This window comes from Medicago truncatula, chromosome 6, assembly GCF_003473485.1.
Source record: "Medicago truncatula cultivar Jemalong A17 chromosome 6, MtrunA17r5.0-ANR, whole genome shotgun sequence".
NCBI classification, from domain to species: domain Eukaryota; kingdom Viridiplantae; phylum Streptophyta; class Magnoliopsida; order Fabales; family Fabaceae; genus Medicago; species Medicago truncatula.
Genome location: NC_053047.1, coordinates 21518183 through 21537071, shown reverse-complemented (window position 1 = coordinate 21537071; position 18889 = coordinate 21518183). Strand labels below are relative to the sequence as shown.

At 32.4% G+C, this 18889-nt stretch overlaps 3 protein-coding genes across 5 annotated transcripts; 1 reads left to right on the top strand and 2 right to left on the bottom strand.

Moving 5' to 3' along the window:
- Positions 1-3547: 3547 nt before the first annotated feature.
- Positions 3548-7928, bottom strand: LOC120576029 (uncharacterized). The gene is made up of 6 exons (XM_039826988.1): positions 7855-7928; positions 5393-5465; positions 5123-5296; positions 4949-5002; positions 4689-4826; positions 3548-3889 (listed from the first exon to the last, which is right to left on the bottom strand). The coding sequence occupies exons 1-6, from the start codon at positions 7926-7928 to the stop codon at positions 3548-3550; spliced, it is 855 nt and encodes a 284-aa protein (XP_039682922.1).
- A 49-nt stretch (positions 7929-7977) lies between these two features.
- On the top strand, positions 7978-9424 carry LOC120576028 (pentatricopeptide repeat-containing protein At1g61870, mitochondrial). The gene is made up of 2 exons (XM_039826987.1): positions 7978-8667; positions 9239-9424. Exons 1-2 carry the CDS (start codon positions 7978-7980, stop codon positions 9422-9424), a joined length of 876 nt encoding a protein of 291 aa, XP_039682921.1.
- Positions 9425-9897: 473 nt separating this feature from the next.
- Positions 9898-15862, bottom strand: LOC120580913 (WPP domain-interacting tail-anchored protein 2). 3 transcript variants are annotated; one of them, XM_039835161.1, is made up of 5 exons: positions 15446-15862; positions 13482-14024; positions 12246-13387; positions 11237-11422; positions 9898-10260 (listed from the first exon to the last, which is right to left on the bottom strand). In XM_039835161.1, the coding sequence occupies exons 2-5, from the start codon at positions 13981-13983 to the stop codon at positions 10093-10095; spliced, it is 1998 nt and encodes a 665-aa protein (XP_039691095.1). In that variant the 5' UTR covers positions 13984-14024; positions 15446-15862; the 3' UTR covers positions 9898-10092. The 3 variants fall into 3 exon arrangements, with proteins under 3 accessions (XP_039691095.1, XP_039691096.1, XP_039691097.1); XM_039835162.1 differs by lacking the exon at positions 15446-15862 and adding an exon at positions 14328-15407; XM_039835163.1 differs by having other exon boundaries at positions 10117-10260; positions 11233-11422.
- Positions 15863-18889: the final 3027 nt, after the last annotated feature.

The following is an 18889-nucleotide window of genomic DNA, read 5'->3' as shown; positions in this document are numbered from 1 at the left end:
GCCATTGTATTCGACGCATTGGCTTGTGATGTTTGCGAGACTATGTTTTCTTCAAGTACGGTCTCTACAGGCTCTAACACAGGACCCATATTGCTATTTTGGCCAAGTTGTGTAGACCCTATAGGAATTGCCTTATTGGTCGCTGTTCTCGAAGTAGAAGCAGTGTTTGCTGCTGTTGTACCAGAAACTATAGAAGGGCGCGTCATTTCAGGAAGTATTTTGTTATTCCTTAAACGCATACACAGTACAGACCAATAAAAAATTTAGAATTGAAAATTTTCAAAATTAAAAACACAAAAGGTCCCACTGGGCGTGCCAATTTGTTTACACTGATTTTTGGTAAACAATCGCTGGTTTCAATGATGTTTACTTGCAAGATCAACCAGTAAATCTTAGGAGCATATTGTGTTTTTGTTGTTTGAAAATAAGAGTAATACTTGTTCGTAAAGTATTTTTGATAACGTAAAGACAAGAACGTAAATGTAAATGAATCGAATTCAATCCGTGTTGAATTCAATCGAAGTTCTGTAAATAATAATAATGAAAAGAAGTACTTTGAAAAGACTTAGTAAAACAAGACTTAAATTGCAAAAGTGTTTAAAAGATTGTATTGAATTTGTAAAGACTTAATGAAAGTTGGTACACATATTCATACTTTGCAACTTGTAACTCGTTTGTCGCTTCCATACGGACAGTATTGAGTGTAAGTTTTTAGTATGATTGAATTGTGACCCTTTTTTCCTAAGAAAAAACTACTATATATACAGATAGTCCTATAACTACCTAATCACATCCTTTCGATTCAAAATCGAAACTAGCCGTTCACCAAAACTAGCCGTTTGCTAACTGCTTGGCCTTATCCGTAAGACCTGAAGAGCGCGTCGACAACTTCTTTCATCCGTCGAACTAGAAACAACGTCTTTGATTCCTGCTGAAGCACATTTGTATTTTTCGATGGATTTCTTTCTCAAAACTTCGCCCCATCTTTCGGTCAAACCCTTGACTGCATTAAATGCTCATATTCTCACAAATATTGGCTAACAGATGGCTCTAACTATGATTATTGGAAATCGCGCATGAGTGCCTTCTTAAAATCCATTGATAGCAAGACATGGAAGGCAATTCTGAAGGGCTGAGAGCATCCTGTGGCTCTTGATAAAGATGTCAACAAGACAACTGTTCTAAAACCAGAAGAAGAATGGACTACACATGAAGGTACTTCAAAAGTTAAAATGTCAAGACTTCAACTTTTGACTACTCAATTTGAAAATCTAAAAATGTTGGAGGATTAGAACATACAAGATTATTACATGAACATTCTTGACATTTCTAACTCGTTTGACTCACTTGGAGATAAAATTTCTGATGAAAAGCTCGTTAGAAAAATCCTCAGATCTTTACCAAAGAGATTTTACATGAAAATCACCGCCATTGAGGACGCCCAAGACATTAGTAACATGAAGGTGGATGAACTAATTGGGTCACTTCAAGCCTTTGAATTAGCCAATGGATATAAGAAGATGTTCAATGTGAAATGGAGACTGATGAAATTATTTTAGATGCAATTACGCGTCTAGGTAGAGAATTTAACAAAGTTTTGGAGATGATTGACAAAAAGTCGAGGCCAAATGTTCAGAACATCTCTTTCAACATCAGCAGAAACAATGACTCTCAAAGAAGGGATAAAAACAATGATGAAAGTGAATCTACTAAGCAAGTGACTGCCATGACTGGTAGAGTTTTTTCTGACATTGAATCATGTGATAAAAAGTTAGCTTATGATGAGTTAGCTGCTTCATATAAAGGTTTATATGCTAGAAGTGATGAGGTATCCAAGATGCTAGTAGAACAGAAGAAGAAAAATAGTCTACTGCTAGCTGAAAGAATTAATCATCTAGCAAAAATCTCTTAACTCAATGATGAGGTAACACTTCTGAACTCACATCTTGAACATGTTAAGAAACAACTAAGGATGATGACAACTGGTACTAGTGTTCTGGATAAAAATTTAAAAGGTAAAGTTAAAGGAAAACCAAATGCAGACGACGAGATTAAAACTGCATTCATGACCGAATCAGAGAACTATTACTATAGAGTAATGCCCTTCGGACTCAGGAATGCGGGTGCCACTTATCAATGAACGATGGACAAAGTGTACAACAAAAATTTTGTGGGCGACATTTTTGTGGTTTACATGGACGATATGATCGTCAAATCCGAATGAGATTGATCATATAACCCATCTCAAATGAATCATTTTGGAACGTCCAGATCGATCTCCAAGTACCCGGGACACCCAAAACATAGGTGACTGCCCTGAGAAACTCGTCATGGCTAGCTCCAGTTCGCTAGGCGAGCTGCACCATAGAGCACAACCGAGTATTTGGGTTTCCTCTCGAGAACCCATTCAAACTTTTTTTCATCAAATTCATGTCAAAATCATAATCTAGTTTATTTTTCATCAAAAGTTCATATTTTCATTTAAACTTCACAAACTACCACACCAATTCAAACCCCATCAACATATAAACATGTATAAACATTTACGAAGTAAATTTAAACATGTTCCAACAATAATCACTCATCAATTCATGGTTTACACTTAAATAAGAAAAAAATCACCAAAACAACTTATCATCAACAACTATGAATTTAAGCACATAAACATATCAAATCCATGAAGTTTAACATACCATAATTACCTGGGTTGTCCTTGTGATATTGGTTTGAGATCCGGGAATATGCTCGTCCTCGAGGTCTGAGGTTCAATTCTCTCTAGTCTCAATTTAAGTGGGCTAATTTAGCTTAAGAGCACAAAATTCATCATAAAAAATCACAAAAAATCATAATTCACAATAATCCCTTATGACCCATAATCAAAAGTTGAAATTATAGCTTAATTGATGAAAGAAATCTATCCCTCTTACCTCTAGGTCTTGAATTTAGTAGCTTAAGCTTCAATATATATATATATATATATATATATATATATATATATATACACACACCACCTTTTAATTGAGATAGATTTCTAATTGTGAAAATGAGCTAATTTACCCTCACTTGCCAAATGACCAAAATACCCCTTATTCTAAAAATGACTAAAATACCCTTCTAGGTCAAAAATCCATTATTCCCAAACAAAATACTCACAAATACAAATAATCACTCGTAAACATCCATAAACACATAATAAATGATGAAAATAATTACAAAGACAAATAATCACACGTAAACATCCATAAACACATAATAAATGATTAAAATAATTATAGCGAAAAATGGGATTTTTGTAAGCGTCGACTCGTCTTTCATTTCTTTGAATATTTTACATATTCAATTAATCAATGCTACTTCCATTCCACATTGACATGAATTCCTACTCACCATCGATAGACCCATTCCACCATTCCAATGAATATGCATTCGAAGATGTTCAATTATTGATATGAGTTTCTTCAAACCATTCCACATTGACAATGAATAATGATATTGTTTTATTAATTTAACATGGAAAAAAAACAACCATAATATAACTTAATTCCCATTACACTTTCCCCCCTGGTCCTCCAAATTGGATATATAGTAAACCTTGACTATCATTATAGTATGAAGCATTATAATATCCAGAGTTTGAACTTTGGATTTGACCCAAGCCTGTCTCAAGTCCTTTTAAATTAAATGTAGGATACTTAAAATAAGCTGCATGGCCCAACACACCATTAGGCAGTGCTCCAGATCCCATAGGAGGGTTAGGGGTATTCAAATCATTTGTTGTTTTACCTATCCATCCCACTTGATTAGCTGATGACATGTTGGAGAATAAAGATGCTGGATAGTATCCTATTACTTTTCCAATACCAATCAACCAATCTTTTGTTTTAGGATTCTGAGCACTTCAATAAAGTTTTGTGAGCATATTGATGGTTAAAAAGTTAAAAATAGCCTTATACAAAATACTACCTCCGGTCCTATTTATAAGAGAAATTTAGGTCAACATAAGTGAATGTATTTGGACTGAATTTTTAACTAGATACATCAACTTTTGTTGACCCAAAATTCTCTTATAAATAGGACCGGAGGGAGTACTATACAATATAATATAGGCTTAATTACATTTTTGATTCTCGTGTTTTGACTTATTCATAAAACTGGTCCTACCCTTTTAAAATATAACAAAACGGTCTTCTAATTATCATTTTTATTGCATTTTTCATCCTACCTCCCATTTTATTCTCCGAAAACGCAGAGAAATGACAGTTTTAGACCTACCCTCTATGCTCAGCCATGAAATAAATAAGGAATAAAGCATGTGGGTACAAAGAATCCAATTTATTCAACACACTAACAAAAAAAAAAACCCTAATTTCTAAGATATGTTTCAAATTAGGTTTTTTTTTTGTTAGTGTGCTGAATAAAATAGATTCCTTGTGCCCACATGTTTTATTCCTTGTTGATTTTATGGTTGAGCATAGGGTAGGTCTAAAACCTCATAAAACTGTCATTTCTCTGCGTTTTTGGAGTTTGAAAATAGGAGGTAGGACAAAAATGCAACAAAAATGATAATTGAAGAACCATTTTGTTCTGTTTTAAAAGGGCATGATCAGTTTCGTGAGTAGACCAAAACACGAGGACCAAAAGTGTAATTAAGCCTATAATATAATCATAACTTTTTAATTGGAAATTACCTGTAAAATAACTAATGGAAGCTCGTTTGTCGGTCCATCAATGGTTGATGTGTTATTAAGTATTTGACCGAAGGTGAAAGAATCGTCAATTTGAACAAAACCAGGACATTGTAAATTATAGCATCCTTTCTTATCACTCTGTCAATTTTTAAAGAATGAAAACTTTAATTATTCTAAATAAGTCATAGTAAAAAGTAAGAATCTATAACCTATAGTGTGTGAGCAAAATAAACGAAAACACATTTAGAAAAAATACTTACCGACCAATATGTAAAAAGATGAGTTTTATTATCCTTGTACATTTCAGGATCCACCTAACAAAAATATGAGTTAAATTAAGGACTGTTTTTAGTATGAGAAAATGAACAATATATGCATATTAAGTTTTAACAAAAAAATATTGTGATAATATTTCATAAATATAATAAACTCACATGCCATCCAACGATAATTGTATTCAAATTATTCGGAGATCTATTAGCAATCATCATAGCTGCAGCACTTGTTTGGGTCGTATCAACTTTTGGATTAAAAATACTAATATAGCTACTAACTGAATGGAAATCAGTTGTAAAATTTTCAGATTGGTTGAGAATTACTCCTGCATACTATATATTTAAAAAGAAAAATTAGTATAACTAGTTCAAAATCAATATCAATGTAATAAACCAATAAACAATACAAAATTCAGGGAAAAAAAATACATTAGTGTTGGTGGCTTTCTCCAACTGTATGAAATCATCTTGAATTGTACCTCGAACACCTTCAAGAACATGACTATTTAACAAACAAAAGACAAAGAAAAATATATTGATCATTTTCAAAATTCACGTTTCCAACTTGCTTCTTTGAAAATTAGAGAATATTTAGAATGAGTGATGTGTGAACATATTTACATATTGTCTCTTTTTATACTAAATAAAATGTCTCTTACATACTAAATAAAAAGTTTATTTACATTCCTTAAAAAAAAAAAAAAAGGTTTATTGCCATTGACCAAAAAGACAAAAGTTAATTTAGTGCCATTGACCAAAAAAGAATAAAAATTAGTGCCATTGACCAAAAAAAAAAAAGTTTAGTGCTAACACTGAATTTATATCTCTAATAGCTCCAAGAGATACTCTTCTACCTCACTTTTGTTCACAATCTCATTCATAATCATGTATTAAACTCAAAAGTCTAAATCTCAATAGGTATTAACCATGGTTGAGATTCACCATTTCCATTAAAATATATATTCTTATTATTAATATTTTAAAGACTTCAGACAACAAATCGAAGCTTGTATCGAGGATCAAGAACCACAACAATAAAAATTATCAAGTTCATATTTTTATTGTTCATGAAAGTATTGAGAAGAAGTCAACAACAACGAACCAGACACACTTACAAAGAATATAAACATATTTATTATTAGTTATTATTAGAGATTATGTATTAGTGACACATTAATGTATATTTATTAGGAAATTATCTTGATGAGTCAACAATATTTGTATATATTGATTACGGTATAATAAAAATAACAAGAGACATAATTCCATTATCAACATCATAAAATATTTTAAGAAACTCCAAAAACACTCGTGCATTATCCCAATGCCAATTCATTCAAAATAGTTCATATTGTTTGCAAGATGTTTTCTCTTTTTTCAAATAAGACTGTGTTTGATTGTTTAGGATTGGATTTTTTTTAAAAAGTGACATTTGAAACTGAACCGAACCACATGTGATTTTATTTCAGATCAGATGGTTTTTTTCTTTTTAAAAAATCGCATCATAAACATTTCTACTTTTGATTTGGAGTTAGACAGGTTCAACTGTGAAGTAGATGATGATTATGTTTCGGTTTAAATATGATAATCGTCCCTGTAATTTGGTTCAGTTTTGATTTTCATCCCTGTAAAAAAAAACCTGGAAATACATCCCTATAAAAAAAAATTTGTTTGAAAATGGTCCCTGACCCACTATTCAGCTGAAGTGGCATGACTTTGGCCACGTGGCATGCCACATAATATTAAATTTTCAAAAAAAAAGATTTTAAAATTAAAAAATCTGAAAATAATTAAAAAAAATTTCGTTTATATATTTTGTAAAAATATAATTTATTGAAATATGAAAAAAATGGAAAATTATTTAATTAAATAAAATCTGAATATAAATTTGAAAATAAAAATTGAACATATAATTTTCAGATTTTTTTAAAAGAAAAAACTTTGAAAATTAAAATTTTCGAAAACTTATTTTTTTGACAAAAAAAAAAAAGCTGTTAATTTTTTTGAAAAAGAAGATAGAAGGAGATTGCAAAATCTGAAAAGATGTTGTGAGGTGCTGCGTTTTTAGGGTATTGCTGCGTGTTGTTGTTGTTGTTGTGTTGTGCTGCCGTTTTTTTTTAAAAAAAAATTAGTTTCATCCCCGTTTTTGCTGCGGTTTTTTTTTTTGAAAAAATTTAGTTAATTGTTTGTTGAGATTGAGTGTGTTGTTGTTGTTAATAATGTATTGTTGTTTTTTTTTTTTTTAACAAAATGATTTATTGTTGTTGTGTCGTTGATGGTCGATCCAAAAATTAGATGGAATGGAACAGCCAAGAAAGAAGAGAAGAAAAGATTAGGTCTACTACTTTGTTGTTGTGTTGATGTTGTGTTGCTGAAAAAGGATGGTAAAAGAAAGAGATTAGGGAAGAAGATGAAGATAAAAAAGAAATAAAAAAGAATTCATTTAAGTTTTTAATAAAAGAATTCAAATGGAATAATAGGAGGGGATTTACGCATGAGAAGAAGAGAAAAAGACACTCCATCCGTTTTAAAATATAAGCAAATTTTACTTTTTAGATTCATTCAATTAATGATGTATGTGGTCCATATTATGAACCACATACATCATTAATTGAATGAACCTAAAAAATAAAATTTGCTTATATTTTGAAACGGAGGAAGTTTTAAATTTTTTTAATTTATCATTAAGGATATTTTAGGTATTTCACCTATTTACCATTTTTTAAAAAAATAATAATAATGACGTGTCAGTACCATTTCACCCATCACTACACAGTCAGCAGCTTATCAATCAAGTCAGATGGCATGAACCAAAAGAATCTTCATTTTACAAACAAATTAGAAATAGCCACGTCAGTTTACGTTTTTGTCGTGAGCACTTTGCGTCGTACCAAACAGCACAAGCTGTAGTGCACTTGTATATATAAAGCTGAGATATAAAACCTGATTCGCCTCCATCCTCCATTGTTGATTCTGTTTTCTAATCTGTCAAATTAGACCGACTTACTTCGTCAATGGCTTATCCTCTTCTTCGCCGCTCACTTCGTCACTACTCAACATTGCTCTATCCAACCCCTCCCAAACTCGTCTTTCAGAAATATCGTATTAAGAGTCAGAAGAACTCATCAATACTCTCTCCCAACTGCTCCTCAGCACTGAAATCCCCTCTCCCTCTCCCCCAAATGAAAGCTGAAACAAATACAAAAGCTGAACGTTTCATCTCTCACGCTATCGCTGTCTATAGTCAAGCCGGCCTGTTCGACCAAGCTCTCAATGTTTTCAACTTCATCCATGAAAATCTTAAATCCACTCCCTCAGTTAAATCGCTCAATGCGTTGCTCTCAGCTGCAATCATTATAGATAATCCTGTGGAGGTAACACGTATTTACAAAGATTTCCCGAAAATTTACTCTATTAAACCTAATGTTGATACATATAACTCGGTTATCGATTATTTTGTTAGTTCTGGCTCAACCGCTCCTATTTTCTCTATTTTCGATGATATGAGTGTCTATCGTGTCAAACCTAATGCTACGATTTTTGATAAAGCTTACCTTGCTTTTCTTGAGGAGAACAAATTTGACGAGATTGAAAAGTTGGTTGATTTGATGGAAAATAGGTATGGGTTAACTCCATGTTCTAACACGTATAGTGTTAGGATAAAGGGTTTATGTAAGTTGAAGATGTTTGATGAGGCTAGGAGGGTATTTGGGATGATGGCAGAGCAAATGGGGTGAACTTGAAGAGAGGTTGCCTCAGGAATCTTAGAAGATCGTTGTATACTGTCGTTGTGTTCTTTATTTGTCATTTTGGTAACTTTTCTAAGGAAATGATAAATGCTGCGTTTCTATTGTTCTGCCACCAGCTTATTTTATTTGCCTCTATTGTTCCTCCATAATTTTGATAATAGTTGTTCATGTGTGCCATGTCGTTGTTGCTCTTTTCATATTTTCACTTTTCAATAGTTCTTTCAATTCTTAATTATAAATTAATTATAGGAATTGACTCATTTGCGTGTTCCACTCTACTCAAATTATGCATATGATTCTTTTAATAACTTCTCAGACAATATCTTCATTGTATGTGTTATAAGCTCATGATCAATCATTACTTTCCAGTGAAGTAGTTCTTCCAAACAGAATACATTGGATTTTGCCTGCTCTTGGCAAAGTGCCACGAATTAATGAATATGTAGCTTCGAATAACTAGATTAGCAGAGTTCTTGAAGGTAGGATACTTTGATTGGATTATTTTCTAGTTGATTCTCTGTGCCAGATTGGGGAGTTTGAATATGCTTTGGATACTGCTATGGACATGATTGGTGAAGGTTTGGTCCCTACTCTTACAACAATGGAAAATCTTGTGAATGGGCTTGTTCGTGTTTCAAAGGAGAGCTTGTTGAGAGAATCAAGGACAAGTTTTCTGAAAACGGAGACAAGTGGGGTGAACTTGAAGAGATGATGCCTCAGGAAACTTGAAGATTGTTGTCTACTCTCGTTTGTCATTTGGTAACCTATGAAGCACGGACACGTGTCGTACACGACACTTGTAATTACACTGAATTATGTGATCTTTTTAAATTATTAACTGTGTCGGCGTGTTCGATATTCGTGTCGTGTCCGTGCTTCATAGGTTACCAAAAATAATGAGGCCTATCTATTGTTTTGCCACCAGTTTATTTTATTTGCTATTATAATCGTTATTAATGTGTGCCATGTCATTGTTGCTCTTTTCCTATCACCACTTTTCAATAGTTCTTTCAATTATGAAGATGATTTTTGAATTTTACCAAATCCGATCAATCTGTCTTTCATGATTGAAGAACTTTTCAAGCATAAATAACAATCATTTGTGTCCTTATTAAAGACAAACTCTTGTACTTTTAACCACTCATGACAGTTTTTTTTTTTTTTTTTACTCAACACATGACAGAATAATCTACAACTTAACTGTTATATTAACCACTCTAACATCACATAGTAAATTACATTAATTATTTTTTAGGTTCAAAAATGTACATCAGTATTTAATATACAATAAAGAATCTAAAGGAGTCCCTTCAAAAAATAATGTAAAGGACTAGAGTGAAACACAACTGCACAAACAACAAAATTTCGCTAGGCTATAACTTAACCAACAAAATCTTTCAGAAAAGAAAACTTGCTTTTGTCCAACAAGCAGAAGACCAACACCGAAACAAGGGGGGTAAAAATTGTCCAAAAAAGAAATATGTTTCTCCAATTTGTAGGCTTATTTGCTGAAACAGATGATGTTGCTACTTCTGATTGTTCACCCACCTAATAATAGAAATCAAGAAAGGGAAAAGCTTTTAGTGTCTAAGACTAAATATGATTTTGCGATAGTCTAAGCTAAGGTTTGGATGCACGTTTGTTAATGCAAACGTGCAATGAATTCTCGCGGAAGACCAAAAGCTATAAATATCATGTCTAACTTAAATTGGGATGTGAAATTAGCATCCCAAAGCTGATCCAAACATGCTATAAATCTCTTTTATATTGTCGGTATATACGAATAAATTCTAAAACGAAGTATTATTAATAAACGTGGTGGCAAATTCCAGTGCAAAAGTGAAGTTGAGCGCTATGGCTCAAACAACTTGTGTTTTTATGTGTAAGAATTCTTGGAAAAATGGGATTTGGAAATACTTTTCTTAAAAAATTTAGGCATGATAACTAGGTTGGCAATCATATTACATCAAATCCAATTTTCCATGATTGAACAATGCATGTTGAGATAGATTGTCATTTTTTCAGAGAGAAGGTTTAACGAAAACTTGTATCTACTTTCTATGTTAGAATATGCAACCAAGGAATGGAATTGTTTACAAAAGCACTGAATCAGGTGGATAGTGATTTTATTTGTAACAAGCTAGATATGATTATTATGCATGCTCCAACTGGGATAATATGGTCTTTGGTTGCTGTAAAAATGCAAAGCATATCCTAAGCAATGAGATAGTTATCTGTTACTTGTTTTATTTCGATTTTTATTCTCAAAAGAAAAGAACATAAAAACATGGATATAGTTGATTGTCCTGTAAACTATGAAGCACGGATACCGGACACGACACTGACACGCCGACACAGCTAATAATTTGAAAAAATCACATAATTCAGTGTAATTACAAGTGTCGGTGTCGGACACGTGACACGTCTAACCCCAGGGGTGTCCGTGCTTCATAGCCTGTAAATAAAGCCTAACAACATAATATCAACTAGTTAAAAGGAATAGGCTGATAAAAAAGATACCTGCCTGAAAGGTTTTATTGAAGTGTTCCATTCCTTCTCCATCAAATGATTTTGTACTGCTGTCATTGCTTGAGTCAATGTTGGAAGCTTGATCTTCATTTCTGTTAATTAGTCCATTGTTGCATGCACCAATTTTAGTCTCCTTTAACTTTCCTACCAAACTTTTATTTTCCTGTTTTAAAGCATCTAGCTGCAGGAAAAACGTAGTGGTAACTTTTATTTTCCTGTTTTAAACGGATATGGACACCGGACTCGACACGGACACTGACACACCGACACAGCTAATATTTTGAAAAAATCACATAATTCAGTGTAATTACAAATGTCGGTGTCGTGTCGGTGTCGGACACGCCAAATCCGAGGAGTGTCTGTGCTTATTGATTAATGGAAACAATACACATATTTATTCGAGAGGATACAATTCTCCAATTCCAAGAGTAAAACAAATTTAAAAATGCCTAGAAGTCTTCTCTCACTCTTCTTATAACTATCTCAAAACCTACTAACTATCTGACAGCTTTTTGTTAGCTGTCAGCACCATTTATTACACAATGCTGATTCAAGTAAAGCTAAGCGTCAAGATAAAGAAAGTTTGCAGTACAAGTCGTTAACATAGAGTAGTACTTTTAGCTTCATTAGTGTAGTACATTCTAGATTGATATTACAATAAGCAAAGTGTATAAATACATTGATGTAATCTTTGTTCAATCTAATGAATCACATTCACATTTTCACAGTTTCTTAATATGGTATCAATTTTCTCTCTCCACTTGAGAGAGTTACATCAATGTATTAGGCAAAACAGCTCCCATTGAAGATGCTCTAATGAGTAATTAGAAACTTCTATGTTAAATTTCATTAATTGATTCCTTGAATATTTTCAGTTTAATTTGGACTTGGTATACAAACTTAAGGTGAACAAAAATTGCATGAAATGATCATTAAAGGACCAAACTGAGATTCCATAAAAGATAAAAACATAGAACTTATTTGACGAGTTTAAACGTAAATACCTGTTTATTAATGCGCTCCCTTTCAGTAGCTAGTTGCATTACCAAATCCATGATAAACTTTGTTTTGGTATCAATTTCTTTTGCACTTGATAATTTTGTACTGCTAGCGTGATCCAATGATGTTTTCATGCAAAGCATTCTCGACTTGAAGAGATCCAACTCTTTATGAAGTTCAAGGTTATTTTCAGATAGCACAATGCATTGTTCTTCAGCGCTATCTTTATTACTTTCAGCTTTTGAAACCTTAGATTTGAGCTCTTCAATTAATATTTCCATATCCCAAATTGCTGTGTATAACATATTCTGCTGTTCTTGACCTGCTTCAGAAGATGCCTTCGCATTCTGTAGTTGGATATCTAGCTCCCTCAGTTGCTTCTCAAGCGAACCGACTTTTTTCTCGGCAGTACTAGCACTCCCTTTAAGAAAGTTCAGCTCTTCAGTAAGTTCCAAGTTCGTTTCAGTTAACTGTGTAACCTTTGCTTCAGCACTCTCAGCTCGATTTTCTGCTATATCAATACTTTCTTTTAGAGATTCAGCAAAATTTTCTATTTCTATAAGTTGTTCATGACAGGCTTCATTCTCTTCGCTCAAAGAATTTATCTGAACCTCAAAATTCTTTTGTTCTTCTTCTAGAATTTTCATCTTTTCCCTCAAATCCAACACCTCAGTATTTTCCTGAATATCGTCAACATTAACATTACATCTCCCGTTCTTCTCTAAAGCAGCATCTTTAGCCTTAAGTTGTTCGATTAAAATTTGAATATTCAATTTTAGCTCATTTTCTCGCTGCATATAACCGTTGAGGTTGAACTCAGTTACTTGGAGACGTCCCATTATACTTTTCGAAATCCCCATTAACACCTCGGTAGCATTGTCTGCTTCAAGAAATCTTCCCCAAACAACTTCTGCTGTTTCTTCCATATAAAATGCCACTTGTTCAGTGTAGCGGAGTTTCATCTTTAGTTCTTCGTTATTTCTTGACTCTGCTAACTTCTTTTCAAGATCTAGCTCCCTTGCGAGCGACTTCTCAAGCATTCGAAGAATATATCTCTGTTGTTCAACCATTCTCTGATCTTTCGTTTTCACTTTCACATTTGACACATGACTATTTTCTAATAAATTCAAAGCCTTCCCCATTTCCCCTGTGTATATGAATGACTAAAAACGATAAATAAATGAAAAATACCTCAATGTAAATTTTTCGAAAAGAAAAATCTGTGTAATATTTCAACTTACAATTCTCGTGTTGGAAAGCCACAAGACTTTTCTGAAGCTGCGATGACTGAATCTTTAATTCCAATAACTGTTGTTGTAATTGCTTCTCAGACTCTTCGGAATCTTGCAATTTTTCATCCATTATAAAGAAAACCTCAGTCAAATGTCTGCACGACAATATTTTATGACGAGCATCAACAATTTCTTCATGTAGAGTGTCCATGAAATTGTCAAGCTCTGTTGCCTCAAAATCTAAAATGCCAGACAATAGATCAAACATCATTGCCTTCTCAAATGAGTTTTCTAAGTCGCAGGTATTCTTCGAATCTATTTCTTCAAGATCGTTTTCTCGAGCCAATAGATAAATATACAAAATATGTAAGTTCACCAGCTTCTCGGAAGAATAGGCTAGCCGATGATCTATTTCTGTTAAGGCTTGCAAGGATATATCAAGATCTTGGATGTCGTTTTCTTTCGTTGAGAAACCCTTGAGTGAGTAGATTTTTTCTAAAGCTGCATCCATTTCTTGGATCTCTTTCTTGGTTCAGAAATTAGAGGCTAGTTCTGAAAATAAGATAGAAATTAAGTGGATGCAAGCATCAATGGACATCATTATTAAAGTAAGAAAATAGAGTATCAGAGTTTCTTAAGTATACTAACTCTATCTTTATTCTAACTTCTAGGAGATGAAATTTAAATGAAAAACAGAATTTGTTACTTATCGAATTCGTTTATAGGCTGTTACTACTCTATTGCAATGCAATTTTACTATTCTATTACAAACAACATAAATTAGCAGTTGGTAATTTTTTTTCTTTCTAAGAAGGTAAGTTAGTCTATCCAAATTGGTATTAGGAAGAATCAAACCTGAGACCTTGAGTAGCAACACACTCCTAGATTCCAAGTCAATACCATCAGGCCAACCGAAATGGGGTTCTTTACCTGAAGATTGAAAATAACTTGCACACGTAGTAAATCCTTGAGGGTCTGTACACCCACCTCCCTAGTCCCTAGTCCCGACCTTAAGACCTTATTTTTCGCTCAATTTTTTATTTATAGGAAACATCTAATTTCTTCTAATTTTCTTAGTCAAACTAACCAATCTAATGTGTTAACTAACTCTCTTACTAACCATCACTAACAGAAACCTAACACTACTAACCCCTAACATTAAAAAAGAAAAAATGAGTATGTAGTTGAAGAAATGCAGCTATAGCTTTGCAATTGTACGTTAGGCCCAACTATTTGTTTTGGGGGGATGGTGATTGCCCCTATGGTACGATTCAGGGGTATGGTTGTAATTTGGATTGTAATACGATATATATGGTTTGTAACTTAGCCGAACTGCGTAAACAGCGATTACATTCCATTGTTTGTGATTTGCGTTTCTTTAATCTTTTGTTACCAGTTATTGTTCTAACACAAACAATGTGTGACTCTTGAGTCTTAACACACTCATGACCCAATGGATCTTGGATAGTGACAATTTATGAAGCACGGACACTCTTCGGATTAGGCGTGTCTCGGTGTCGGACATGTGTCGTGTCCGACACCGACACGATACCGATACTTGTAATTACACTGAATTATGTGATTTTTTTCAAATTATTAACTGTGTCGGCGTGTCAGTATCCATGCTTCATGACAAATGAAGTATCTACTCGAATCTTAACAACAGAAACCACATGAGATGGTAGTTTTGTAACAAATCCAGCACACAACAATCATAAGCATATGTTCCAATCCTTAGAAATCCATGAAAGATAACCACAAAAAACCATCAATTATAACTCCCCAAAAATATTACAACAATTTTAATGAAGATTCAGCTTACAACAAAACTCCAAACCAAACATGAAACTGCCACAGCTATAACAAACAACAATTATGACTTTCTCATTTCCTCATAGGAAGGACATACAAATAAAGAAAGTTCCAAAGTTAACATCAAATTATCAATTGAAAACTGAGAAATAAAGCCTTACCTTTCTATAAATGCTTCTGGACTCTATCTGGAAGAACTTATAGTTCTAGCCAAGTCTTTTAACTACCACTCATAAACAAATTAATCACTTTTTCACATTCTCCAAGATAAATAAACAAAAGGGTATCTTCTTTTTTGTGGTGACACTCTGTCTCCAATAATTGTGGATAAATAAGTTTGAAGAGGAAGAAGTCAAAATGGTCAAACTAGAGCCTGAGAGTAGGAACAGAAAAAATCAAAGAGAAAAAATGAAGACTTGGGGTGAGGGGCACGTTGATCTTGAACTGTTTTGATAAAGATTATTTGAATAATTGAGTTTAAGTTTGAGTTCTGGCAAAGGCACGACGCAAAATAATAATAGAGTAAGAAGAACAAAATTGAGAGACAGGACAACATAGATAGATCTATCCCTCCAACGTACGGTTTAGGTGGCTGTAAAGCTCAAAGTGTCTTGGTTGTTGTGGGTCCCTCTTGTTGGATTCTAACAACTTTCTCATTAAAACTTTCAATTGTCATTTCATCCCAAATTCTAATACAATTTGATCGCATATTAAAAAGTGTAATTAATATTATATGGAAAAAAGATATAATGAGTTGTTTTATAAAATTGTTTTTTAATAAATAATATGATAAATATAAATAAATTGAAAGATGAAAGAGTAATAAATAGTTAAATATATAATAAAAAAAGTAATATTAATATTTTATTGATATTGTAGAACGACATATAATTTAAGACAAATTTTTTGTTTAAGATGACGTACAATCATTCTTGAATAATTTTTTAGACAATTCTCTCTTTCATAATTACTTAGTGCTTTTATTCTTTTTTATTTATTTATTTTTATTGTTTTTGTCCAATAAATAAGGAAAAAAATAATTATCATAAAAGTTATCTAAAATTAGTTGTACAAATATCATTCATCTTTAACCATTGTGTTGTATATGTGTTGGGTGAAATTATCATCGACACGAACTATACAACGTCGTCAAGACATAGGAACAAAAACTAAAACTATGAAAGTTATAAAAATTTTGGATTAATTCTTGCACAAATTCTTTTGAGATAACAATTACGTTTTTTTAAAACTCAATTCAGTACCCATAGAAGAAAACTTGAAAGGTACAACTAAATTACACAGGGCCTATACTTTCTGAAATAATTTATGATACACTATAATAACAATTGAAGTCATTGGTTCACCGCTATCAACGGTTATCAACATATTCAATCCATGTTTAGTTTTCATCCAAGACACGGTAACATAAAATTGAATGTGGGTAAAAATAGGTCTTGGTAGATAATGTCCAACATCAGATAGCGTTAAAACAATGTTAAAGTGAAGGCTTAACTGTATGTTTGATCCCTTATGTTTATTTTAGGTTTTAAGTTGGTTCTTTATGTTTTAAAAGTTGTAAGCTGATCCCTTACATTTTAAATGTTTCAAGTTGGTCAAAAACCTTAGTCACATTGAAAAAAGTTAGTCCCTTCTGCGACATGATATTGAGTTTAATAAAACAAAAAAATTGAAACACATTTTCTAAATATGTTAAATTTCATCACCCATATTGTCAATCTGAATCTTTAAACGGTCAAGTGATGGAATGAATTATTCCAATATGAATAACGTTTTGAACCAATTTGAATCTTTTAAAACATAAGGAACCAACGTGAAACCTAAAATAAACATAAGGGACTAAACATGCAATTAAGCCTATGAAGAGATAACAAACAATGCTAAAGTGAAAGGTTATGTTATTATCTAACTAGCGAAAAGATGGAAACGCATGTGCCCGTTCTTCCGCTCTTTTTATTGCACTAACATTTGAAAATTATTAAAAGTGTTCTTTATATGAAATTTTGATTTGGATTAAAACTAAAAATATAAATGTTTTTTCTTCAAAAAAATAAATATAAATGTTTGTTGCTTTCAAATTATAACAAACCAAACTAATCATGATTATTTATTTCAATGACACCAACAATATAACAAAAAAAAATATAATCTAACTTTTTTTAATGACACCGACAAAAATCTTTATTATAGAAAAAGTTGTTTAAGGGTATAATTGAGATAATGAAAAAGTAAATATACTCATCTACTTTGTTACACTTTTTAAATAATAAAGAAAAAAAACAGACATATATATTTATGTGTTTGTCACATTTTTTTCAATATTTAAATGTATTCTTATCTATTTGTTACATGAATTATTTGTATTCAGGGCATTTTTGGAAAGAAAAATCCAACCCATCAGAGCTAGAAGAAGTAGTTTTCTTTATATATAGTTGTTAGCTTATATTTTTAAAGGCTATCTTAAATGCAGTCAAACCAAAGTTGACTTGATTATCGAAGAAATAAGGAATGTTTTTATCGAAGCTGACTTTGCTAGAAGTGATCGAAGCGCATGTATCGTTCGACAGACGTAGTTATTGAAGGGCAGTTTTGTTTCGGATTAGGTCAAGTAACGGATATTTCCATAGGCACAAATATTTGAAATTCAAATCGAATGGATAAGTATTGTTAGTTTGTAGCAGTTGTAGTTTTAAATTCAAAAATAGGTAGTTATTTATATTAGTATAAATAGTAGTTTCTCGTAAAAGAAAAAGGGTCACAAACTAATCATACACAAAACTTACACTCTTATCCGCATGGAAGAGAGAAACGAGTCACAAGTTGCAATGTATGAACATGTGTACCAATTTACATTCAATGAATGCAATTTAAGTTTATTTTCTTAAATGTCTTTACAATTTACTTGTTTCTTTTGAGCAATTCATTTTACTTTCATTTTACATAATTCCAATTGGATTCAACTGGGTTGAATTCGATTGTTTTTTACTTCTTTTTATCGTGTTCTTCAAGAACAATAATAAATTTCTGGAAAATAACAAACACAATATGTCCTTAAGATTTACTGGTTGATCTTGCAAGTAAATATTTTTAAACCAGCGGTTGTTTACCAAATTTCAGTGTAAACAAATTGGCACGTCCAATGGAACATTTATTGCTTTTGTTTAGAAATTTTATTTTGAAATTTAAACGATTAATATTGTTGGTTTGCGTTGTGTATGCGATTGAGAAATAAAAAGAAACTTCCTGAAATGATGCGTCCTCTTATCATATCGAACGTAGCGGCGTCGAATGCCGCTAGTTCGTCAGGGACATCACCCAAACCCACCATTACCACCAGGTGGTACACAATCGATCCAAGCTAGTACTATAGAGACCGTGATATAACCAAGGTGAGATGGCAAATAATGAGAATTTGAAAATGAAATATTTTCCAAGTTCTTTGAAAAAAAATGCTTTCACTTGGTTTACAACATTGCCTCCTCATTCCATTTTTAGTTGGAATCAATTGGAAAAAGCTTTCCATGAGCAATTCTACATGGGTCAATCTAAGATTAGTTGGAAGGAACTAGCCAGCGTTCGACGTAAAA

Bases quoted from the DNA above. Each gene is read 5' to 3' on its own strand.
- LOC120576029 (XM_039826988.1), bottom strand. From the start codon at position 7,928: ATGGAGGATGGAGGCGAATCAGGTTTTATATCTCAGCTTTATATATAC. The intron at 5,466-7,854 runs GTACGACGCAAA...TTTGTTAAATAG, and splicing joins ACTACAGCTTGTGCTGTTTG to TCATGTTCTTGAAGGTGTTC. The intron at 5,003-5,122 runs GTGAGTTTATTA...TATTTTTGTTAG, and splicing joins CAATTATCGTTGGATGGCAT to GTGGATCCTGAAATGTACAA.
- LOC120576028 (XM_039826987.1), top strand. From the start codon at position 7,978: ATGGCTTATCCTCTTCTTCGCCGCTCACTTCGTCACTACTCAACATTG. The intron at 8,668-9,238 runs GTATTTGGGATG...TCTCTGTGCCAG, and splicing joins TGTTTGATGAGGCTAGGAGG to ATTGGGGAGTTTGAATATGC.
- LOC120580913 (XM_039835161.1), bottom strand. From the start codon at position 13,983: ATGGATGCAGCTTTAGAAAAAATCTACTCACTCAAGGGTTTCTCAACG. The intron at 13,388-13,481 runs GTAAGTTGAAAT...TCATATACACAG, and splicing joins GGCTTTCCAACACGAGAATT to GGGAAATGGGGAAGGCTTTG. The intron at 11,423-12,245 runs GTATTTACGTTT...TTTTTCCTGCAG, and splicing joins GGGAGCGCATTAATAAACAG to CTAGATGCTTTAAAACAGGA.